Here is a 10,383-nt window from a genome sequence, read left to right as displayed (position 1 = left end):
TAAGCCCTCCATTAGAAAGTTTCTCAGGTGTTGAATTGGTTTGTTTGTTGGTTCTTTTTTTTTGATAGGGAGAGAGAATTACCCCAGCAGAAGAAGCAAAGAGCTTAGTGGTGGATGAGAGCTGAACCCCTGCTCTGCCTTGGCCAGCAGGACCAGAGCTGCTGCTGGGACAAGTCCCAGTTGCCCAGGCCACTTGTTGGCTCTCACAGGTTTTGTCTCTCTATCTGCTCTGTACAGATCAGCTCATGTGTATGAACCCCAAATAATACAGTCTGTGTCCATGCTGCTGAGTAAAATATGTCATCCTGTTCCTTATGGGACAGGAGAAGCCCAAACCTTTTTCCCAGATGACTGACAATGATTGGTTTCTCTCTTAATTGAGTGGATTACCTGGGATGCCTGCAGGCACCTAAACTGCTCTTGCATAGTTTTTGCAGCAGCAGGAGTTTTCAGCCAGTAGCCCAAATTTTGCCAAGGAGCATAGTCTCAGTGAGTAATATGGAGTGGTGCCCTGACCCTGGTTTGTTTATGCATGTAGACCTGGCCTGAGAACAGGTATTTGCAATAAAGAAACTAATTTGGGCAGATGAAAAGAGATAATTAGTACCTGGCATATTCCCGGTAAATGCTTTAGCCATTGGATTGAAGGCTAGTTTAGGAAATCCTGGTACCTCTGCCAGTAATTTATGCAAGGATTTTGAAGTACTCCACCTGTTGACTGAATAAGCAGTGATTTTTTTTAAGAACTTGCATCATTGGTGAGGCTTGTTTGTTTGTATTTTTTTCTTTTTTTTCCCCCTCTTTTCTACTTTGGTACATGGCCAAAAAAATTAGGGATTTTCTCTTGTGGCCTTATTGGATACTTAAGGTGCGCTTTACTGGAGAAACAATGGCAAAAGTTTGCAAGTTTGCTATGGTATTTGATTGCAAAGTCATCCTCTCTTAAAGATACTGGCAAGTTCTTATCTCATCTGCAGAATAATTGTGTAGAATTTGATTCTAGAATAGTAATTGTTCCTGCTATATTTCAGGCAGGGTGACCCCAACATTGAAAAGCAAAACCTGGAGCCAAAGTGTGCAGGTTCTTCTCCAGAGATGTTCTTTGGCTCTGGGCTTTGTTTCTCTGTGCATCCATTTGGGAGTAATGTTTGCAGAGGCATGACTTTTGTGGACAGTTTTGTGACTCGGATCCAGGAGCAAAAAAGGAGTGTTGCTAATAGCACTGTAGTCATTGGACATTCAAAATGCAGAGTGCTCTACTGATCATAAATGTATTTATTGCAGTAACAGGCAATGGCACAAGTTAAAATGCAGACTACAGCAAACCTGTCTGGACCCACCATGGCCCCTGTGGTGCTACCCCTGCCAGTTACAGCTACAAATACATCCTCAATGAATGGATCCATTTCAGAATCGGCTGCCAGCTGTAGCAGTCCTACTGCCAGCCTTGTGGATCCCGTGTCTTTGATCAACTCACCAGGTAAGTTGGTCCAGATATATTTTCTTTGGTGTTCAAATTAATCTTTTTGATGACTTGTTAATTTAAAAAAAATAATTAGGTCTTAAAGAGGATTAAAATAAGGGAGAAAACCCACATAGAAAAATGTTTTGGCTAAATAAACTCTTTACAAAGTTTAGTTTCTTTATTGAGCTCGGATTTGGAGTGAAGTTTTGATCAATGATGTAAAAGCTCAGGAAAGAACATGTCTATTTTGTCAAATTCTCAGCGTATCTTTTATAGAGAAGTTTTAGTGGAGCAGGAAGGTCTCCAAGTTTATTTCTTTTACCTAGAACAGAATGTCTTCTGAATGCTTGGCAGTATTTGGTGTTTCCTTTGTGGCCTAATAAATGCTGTAGTTTCTATGCTGAACTGGGTGTAAAATGCAGAAGTGTTGTCCTAACAATTTAAGCAAGAAATGATAATGTGTGTGTGTTAGGGATAAATACAAATAAATTGCAAAAACTCCACAGAAAGTGAAACAGTCTAAAGAAAGCAGAACTAAATCCTTAAAGGAGGAGGTGTTCTATATGAGTGTTCTGAGAGTGACTTTGGTATTGTGAGAAAAGTCTTAAACTCTGGGAAGAAGCTGGCAAAAACAAGTGGGGACCTCAGGGTTTCATCTACTGTATTTGTCTCATAACTCTTATGCTACCCACTTCTGCTTCAAAGAGTGGAAAAACCATTCTTAAAGACTAGTCAACTCCAGGAACCAGTATACTCCTGACAGTGAACTTTGGTGACACTGAAAATACAGAATATGCATATGCTCTCCTGTACTGTCATCTTTCATATGGACATTTTGGAAAGAAATAATTTTGGGGCTTTTTAAATTGCATGCAATCAAAATTGTTATTGGGAACTACATAGTTTCATGTGATTGATATATAAATGGTATTTAAACTTTGTATTTAGCATATATGCAAAAATTATGTTTTAGCCAAAGTATTTCCTTTTTTAAGCATGCTGCTTTTGCAAAGCTTTGTGAAGTTGTGAAGAGTACATTTCTCCACAAAAACTTTACAGACTCTTTATTTACAGCTCCTCTCCAAGATAACATGGCAAACCCCAAAGAGAAAACTCCAATGTGTCTGGTAAATGAGTTAGCCCGTTTCAATAGAATTCAACCCCAGTATAAGCTTCTGAATGAAAGAGGGCCTGCTCATGCCAAGGTAAGGTCACAGTTCCAGGTGATGAGCCATACCTTACATGCTGAACAGATAATATCATGGTTTGGACAAATGTGCTTGTCAAACCCAGCTACATTTCTAGTGTAAGGGCTTTCTTCCTGTTCTTTATTTTGCTGCTCTTTTAGACCACACTTTCAGAAAGTATGCCTGTATTTCTGTTACAGAAGCCCTGTAGATCATTTTGTACTTTACTTTGTGTCTCATCTTTGAGTTTACATTTGCTGGTCTTTATATAGACCTCATGAAGGTTTTTTCAGGGTGTCACCACCCTTCCTTAATCTTTCTGGGGCATTTGCTTTTTGGGCTGCATGAATGTTTCTCCGCAGTCAGCATGCCTCTGATGGCTCCTCTGCATTTGTTTCTTGGTAATGGTGATGACAAATTTGTGACATTTTTTAAAGTGCTTATTGATGCAATTTTTTGTCCATTAAGTTGATAGTCTGTCTTTGAGTCTTGCATTCTAGGGCACAAACTTTATTACTGTGCAACTTTACAATACTAAAACTCCTAATGTGATTATAGCATAGAAGTTTCTAGTGATTTGACAGCTAACTCTGGCCACTTGTTGGGTGGATGTCCAATTTAAGAAGTAAAAATTAGGATGCTTTCAGATGATGGGGAATACAGAGGAATATCCTCATGGTAATTTTTTGATATAATTTTGAATTTCTTCCCTACTTAGGAGCAAACTGGGGGAGGAAAAATCCGAGAAAAGTCTGAGTGAGACGCTGGCACAATTAGTAGCTGCTTTGTGCGTAGTATTTCTGGAGTGGCTAAATCACATGAGGCAGCAGGGCCAGGGTGTAGATTAGTAACAGTTTCAGCTCCTCATGGGCTGTCTCTGCCCTTGCCCCTTGTTCCTGTGTTGCACACTGTGTTGCCGACTAGTGCAGAACTGATGCAAATCACTGACCTTCAGCTCTGGGTGGTGATGCTGAACGTGTTACAGTGGTGGAAATGATGTCAGCAGGTGTGGGGCTGCTTTTAGCATCCTTCGTTGCAAATGGAAATTGAAGAGCTCTTCCTCTTCCTGGAGGTGTTTGGCACTACAGGGTACACTGGCTGGTTGGTTTTAGGTTGCATATTGCATTTGTTGGGCTTTCTGTAACTTCTCACTATTGTGTTTATTGTGTTACCTTTTTTTTCCATTTTTGTGAAAAAATAATTACTTTGCAGTGTGGTTTTGGCTGTTTACATTTCTCAGCAGTAAGGAGATTTGAGTTATAGGACATTCATATTGTGCTTAAAATTTTAGTAGGATAAGAAATTGTTCACATGTGGAAGGGAGCACCCTTCTCCCAAGCAATTGGCAACAGGATAAGGGAACATAACCTCAAAATGTGCCAGGGGAGGTTCAGTTTGGACACGATGAAAAATTTTTTGACTCAGAGGGTGGTTAAGCATTGGACTGGACTGCTCAGGGAGGTGATGGAATAGCCATCCCTGGAAGTTTTCAAGAAATGATTGGACATGGCACTTAGTACTATGGTTTGTGTGGTGTGGTGGTGTTTGGTCAAAGTTTGGACTTGCTAATCCTAGAGGTCTAATCAACTTTATTGATTCTATGATATATTTGTTATTCCTTTTAAAGGAACTGGTATCAATTAAATGACTTAAGTCTGCGTTACCTGCACTTCTGAAATCCAGATTTTCAATTAATTTCTTAATTTTTCAATTTACCTAATTCTTTTAGTTGTGCTCATAGTGGTAAAAAACCAGTTATGTGCTCTATAGACTCAGATGGATATTAAGTCTAATTTTGATCTGTGTAGTGAGATAAAAAAAAGAGAAATGAATGAAGAATGAGGGCAATATTGATAAGATTATGCAGGTTTTGACCTATGAAAAGTGAAGAAAGAGATAGAATTTATTATGACTCTATTAGCAATTTAGTATCATGTCTTGCTAGTAATATGATGATATACTTGACAGAATATGTGAAAGAGACCTAAATCTGTCCTGGGAAGCATGATCTGAAGGATGTAATGCTGCTGTTGCTCTTTGCCATTCAAGGAGCTTCTCATATTGCTTTGTTCCTACACATACTGTGTTCCTGACCACGGGTGGCTTTCACAATTTTCAGACATGCTCTACAAGATAGCTGTCTGTATTGTGACCACAAATGCTAGTAAATGTTTATATCCTTTTTCCTAGTTGTCTCTGGAAAAAAAGTTTAGACAATTGGGTAGAAATAGAAAACTAGAAACAGTGCAGTTGGGAGAGAAGTGGCTCTTCCTAAGAGTGCACTTAGGGTTTCTAGGAATCTGCCCTCCAGGTGGATTCTTCATCATAAGAAAAATCAGAAAGTCTTTGTTAGCATAAATGATGTTTTGAGTACGTAAGTCAGATTGATTGTGTCTTCTGTCCTCCCATGTCAGTGTCATTTCAGGATACAAATTTAAAAGGAACAGTGGCAAAAGAAAGTGGATGGTGGTACAGAAAAGAGGGAAAGGGGTAAGGGATGTAGCACTTCAAAAACTGGGAAGGAGGAGAGAAAGTTTTACACAGAAGAAGTGAGGAGTAAAGAGTTGTCAGAGCTTAGAGAGACTGACCTTACAAGCACAGCAGAATGGAACAAGCATAAGCATGGTGGCCTTTGCATTTCTGCTCTCTGGACATCAGGTAGATTATGTTGGGTGTAAGGAATAGAAATTTCCTCAGGTGAAAAATGTCTCTCAGTCAATAGCAGAACTGTTAGCTCTGGTATTCCAGGACTTGAATGTTCCATTATCTGCTCCAGAGTTTGGATTTAGGCAGGTTTGTTCCTTCAATAAAGGAATAAACCTACTCCTATGTGTGCATTTTTGCAGGAGTTTTTTTGCAGATGTGTTAAGTGAGAAGGTGCTCTGACTGGCAGAAATTTCCTGAGCAAGCCCTCTGTCATCTGGAGTTCCTATTTATTGTTCTAAGCACTAAGAGTTATAGGTAGATAAGTAGCCATTATTAATCATATTTTCATTTAAATTCAGGAATTTCCTCCTCCTATAAAAATACTGTACGGATACTTTCTTGCAAAATATAAAATATATAAACTTCAGATCTAGAAATCAAATTTCAACTTTTTTAGTAATAAGGATGTATGTTTGTAGGTAATTTATATAATTATGGGTATTTAGCTCTAATACCCATCTTAGCTTTCAGATGGGGGTTGGGTTTGACAGAGTGTAAAATTAAGAGACTATTTCTCTCTTTCTTCCATGAGGAAATTGTTGTGACTGCTGTGGCAAAAACGACATGGCAATAGGAGCTCTGATACAGGGTCTTGCATTGTGCTTCTGAAAATTGCAGTAGGCCAAAACTCAAGGCTGTAATTAAGACACCAGTATGTATTTATAGCATTCAGTTTGAATGCAATGCGTGCATGTGCAGAGGGCTGAGCTGGGAGACACGTACATTCTTGTGTTCAAATGCTTGTTTGCAAGTACTTGCTAAAAAAATGTATATGTAAAGGCAGATTTAAAGGCTGCCCACGATATTAATCTCTAAAAACCTGGTCCTGAATCTAGCAAATTTAAATAAGGGAAACAATTAGAGAACTGTCAACATTAAAATTTTACTTTATATACTTCTCATACTAATATGTAGATAATTTTTTCTTTGACTCAAGTAAGTTAGTCTGTTTTCTGAGGTAGGTGAATCTTAGTTTACTGTGTGTGTCTGACTATTAAGTCCTGCTTTTTATCTAGGGATTATATGGCAAATATATCGAGTTCCTAGCTTTTCTCCCCTTGTTCTCAGATGCTCAAATTTAAACAGAACATTTATGTATCACACAGAAGATAGAGTCTATCTAATATCTTAAACATGCATTGAGTTTTATTGGCACAATTTGCACAGCATGGATACTTGAAATAGTCCTCTATCATAGAAATTGAAATATATGGTTTTTATCAGTTAGTCCATTTCTGAACTCTGGATGTTTACAGTTCCTGTCCTCATTATAGATTTTACATTAAGAACTGCAGTTTCATTAGAAGAGATAGTAATTATTTTGCTTCTTACTTTCTCTTTTTGAACATGCTTGAGTTGTGACTCTGCCCTAACAAAAGGCATTTATTTTTAGAAATCTGGATATGTGAGAAATTAATTCACTCTGTAAAACTATCTGGGCCAAATTCTCTGCTGCCTTGAGAAGAGTGTAGTCATTTATGTTCATTCATAATCATTACAGAATTGATTTTTTTTCTCAGTAGCATGTTTAGTGTTTGTTTTCTACAAGTAAAGTGACTAAACATACTCAAATATAGGAAGAAATGCGTTCATAGCTGACCTGTACATAGTCTTCTAAGAGCAGAGGATCAGTTTGAAGTTATTCTTACTTGGTTTAAATACTATTCTGTTCTTTGATAATGACATTACCATTACACTATTTTACTTTGTGATTTGAAAGGCCAAATGTTGCTCACAGATAAGGTCTCACTGATCTCTGGAAGAATCAGATGTATTATCTGGGAGTTGAATACAATGAAAAGAAAGCACGGTCTCTCTTCTGCCCTGGAAGCTTTTATACATATTGTTCTAATCCACAGTGATAATCTTGCCAGTGTTTACCTGTTCTTTGTCTTTGAAGATGTTCACAGTGCAGCTGACTCTTGGAGAACAGACCTGGGAAGCTGAAGGAAGCAGTATTAAAAAGGCCCAACATGCTGCTGCTAGCAAAGCATTGAATGAAACCACCCTTCCCAAGCCAACGCCTAGACCACCCAAAAACAATGTAAATAATAATCCAGGTATGACATTTTCCTCTGTGTTAGATCTTGTCGAAGTCTCAGCATATTATAGCACTCAATAAGTAATTTTAACAAGATACTTAAATTTCTAGGATGAAAATCAACATAGCTATAGTATGATTGGATAATGCAGAACCTCTAGCAAGCTTTCATGGAAGAATTTTTAATGCACATATCTAAAATGGCTGAACTGTAAGGGAATATATTAATTAGGTAATGCTTAGATATGTGCTAAGTGATGGTATGTGATCAACTGTAAGCAGACTGGAGGAAAGGAGAAAACCAGACTGAATCAACTAAAACACATTTCCCAAAGCATTATTTTAGCTAACTTTCCAGTGAAGTTGGAAATTTTATCCAGTCCAATCCTGTGAAATTGCATCTCTGGCATAAACAAAAGGCTGGGATTTGACATGAGAACTTTGACAGGTAATTTCCTGCATGCTGAGGTTTCCTTCAGAGCAACCTGTGCTTTCAAAAAGCTTTCAGGTGGCTTTAGAAACTTGATTCAATAATAGAAAGAATGTGTACTGGTGTCTTTCAGCCTTCATTTTGTGCTGTTGCCTTTGGTGCATGCAAAACCTTCTGAGGTACACATATCATGCACATGCTCAGTGATCTGTTCTGTCTTGATCAATTAAAAAAAAAACTTCATTTCAGACTAATATAAAGGAAATCAAGTAGTGAGATTATTTTCTCATTTTTATTTTGAAATAACCCTTTTCCCCCACCTCTTTTCTGTTTTCCCTTTTTCCCCTTAAATTTCCATCTACCCCTCCCCCTCTTTTAAAAATGTATTCTTCAGCCGCTTTCTTAAAATTAAGTAATTTTGCAGTTTATCTTCTCTATGTTGGAAAGATAAAAGCAGGAGTAAATTTCCTTTAGAACTTGTGAGTGTTATCCTGAGCATTAGAGATTGTTTGAGAGTGGTGTGCTAGTGTTCTCTCTCTCCTTTGGAGATCAGTATGTTTCCTCTCCAGAACCAGGACACTGGTTTTGCCCTGCTCCCTTCACAGTCACTGTGACTTTGGCTGCTTACAAAGCAGGACGCTCAAACCTCTGTGAAAAGTGATCCTGAGTTTGGTTCTTGACATTGTAGATGTCAAGATTTCTAGATTTTTTTGGCTTTGAGCATATTCTTAGAGGGAAAATCTGATAACAAGAGGAATAGGCTTTAAGAGAATTAATTAAAAATTTTATCACTTAACACTGTAATTTTGCTCTAAGAAAGGTGCATTGTATATGCACAGGTATATTCACATCAAAATGACATTTTGTATTTCTATAAAAAATTTGAATTCATATAAATGTCTTGCTCTGGAAATTATAAGAATTGTTGTTGGTATAAGTTTTTGAGTAAGTGTTGCATAAACATTTTTATCATTTGGCACATAAAGCTTCCAATGTCAGTCTGGAAAATTAATCATAGTTTTTTAAAGGGTAAATTCATTTGAATCTCTCATGAAAATATTTTCAGAATATATTAACTCCTTTTTATTGGAATTTAGCTCATTCAGGATTCTCTTACAACAGTGTAAGTGGGGATTATTGTAGCTGAACGTTTTATCTAATAAAAAAGAAAGAAAGGAGTTGGATGTAGCTTATTTGGCATTTTTAGAAACCATGCAAGTGGGCAAGTACTGGCTGCCTTCTATTTTTGCATTCTGTCACCAGTAGATGGCTGTAGTTGCACTGATTTCCAGGAGCTGTGTGCTCAGTCTGTTAGATCACTCCTATGAGACCATTAGTTCTTAGACATAATCTTAGTTTTCAAGTCTTGCAAATAAAACATTTTTTCTCACTTGTTGTGAGATTTCTGAATGACTGCAGTAATGCCTGTTACTTCATGCTTGTTTCAATGACTCTTTGCTCTGCTTGTGGTTTTATTTAATGGTATTCAGCAGAAAGACACATTATTCTATTATCTTTATAGTTCTTTCAGAATGTATCATAATGTATTGTAAGTACTTTGGAAAGATGAATAACCAGCTTGTTTATTACACTGATTTTCTCATTCATATGTGAAGGTTAGTCTACTGAAACTGCATAGAGAATTCACTGAGAGAGATTTTTAAATGTTCTTTCTCATTGCGTATGATTAAGTTGACATCTATATTCCTATCTTTTAAAGAAACTGAAATGTCTTTTTAGTTGCATCTTTTTAATTTAAGAGTAAAAAGAATATGGTGTAGGTCTCTCTTTGTAGCTCAGTCCTGCTTGTGTGTTTTTCAGTATTTCTGGTTTAAGCACCTTACTTACAGTGGTTTTTTTTGCAGGCAGTATAACACCAACTGTGGAACTGAATGGTCTGGCAATGAAAAGGGGAGAACCTGCCATCTACAGGCCGTTAGATCCAAAGCCAATCCCAAATTACAGAGCAAATTATAATTTCCGGGGCATGTACAATCAGAGGTTTGTATTCTTTCTGTTATTTTAAATTTTTTTTATGTCCTAAATCTTCATTAAGTTTCTAGGTTATTTCAGAGTAAAAGAAAACTACTTCAGAGTAAAAGAAAAATTTTGTTAAGGAGAGTCTGCAGTCTTATTTAGAAACATGCATAATTACCTCCTAAAAGAGACAGGTGCCCTAAGCTCATCACAAAGAATAAAGATGTGTAAAACTGCTTTTGTTTTTTTTATGTGCATTAAAAAGCACATTAAACAGCCGTGGTGGTGAGAAGGCAGATCATTAACTTCAGAGAAAGGTTTTGCTTTTCTTTGCTGTCATGTCATGTGATTCGAATCTGTGGCATCAAAAATGAAGCAATCTTTTCTTAGAAATTGAATATAAAATTAGAAAGACTTCATTTTGATAACTAGCTTGAAACCATTCTCTGGTTTCTGTTTTTTCACCATTCTTCTTGGTCAGCTATCTCAGTTCCTTAATCCTCAATGTTTAGTTGGGAAAAATCCTTTATTTCACAGTTTAAAAACCTATACTCAGAACTATGTCAGTTTGTAATCT

General features: G+C 37.1%; 1 protein-coding gene across 2 annotated transcripts in view; it reads left to right on the top strand.

Moving 5' to 3' along the window:
* The first annotated feature begins 1,266 nt into the window (after window positions 1-1,266).
* LOC102033028 (double-stranded RNA-binding protein Staufen homolog 2-like) overlaps window positions 1,267-10,383 on the top strand; it is a 75,425-nt gene continuing 66,308 nt past the window's right edge. Inside the window, exons 1-4 of one of the 2 annotated variants that reach the window (XM_031065112.1) lie at window positions 1,267-1,480; window positions 2,525-2,670; window positions 7,259-7,418; window positions 9,695-9,830. In XM_031065112.1, coding sequence (XP_030920972.1) covers window positions 1,294-1,480; window positions 2,525-2,670; window positions 7,259-7,418; window positions 9,695-9,830 — 629 coding nt within the window. In that variant the 5' untranslated portion in view covers window positions 1,267-1,293. The remainder of the gene's footprint in view (window positions 1,481-2,524; window positions 2,671-7,258; window positions 7,419-9,694; window positions 9,831-10,383) is intronic. The other variant, XM_005430787.2, reaches the window with a different exon arrangement.

The sequence above is a fragment of the Geospiza fortis genome, unplaced genomic scaffold (assembly GCF_000277835.1).
Source record: "Geospiza fortis unplaced genomic scaffold, GeoFor_1.0 scaffold922, whole genome shotgun sequence".
Classification (NCBI taxonomy): Eukaryota; Metazoa; Chordata; class Aves; order Passeriformes; family Thraupidae; genus Geospiza; species Geospiza fortis.
Note: the sequence above shows the minus strand (reverse complement) of the source record. Positions and strands in the feature narration are given on the sequence as shown.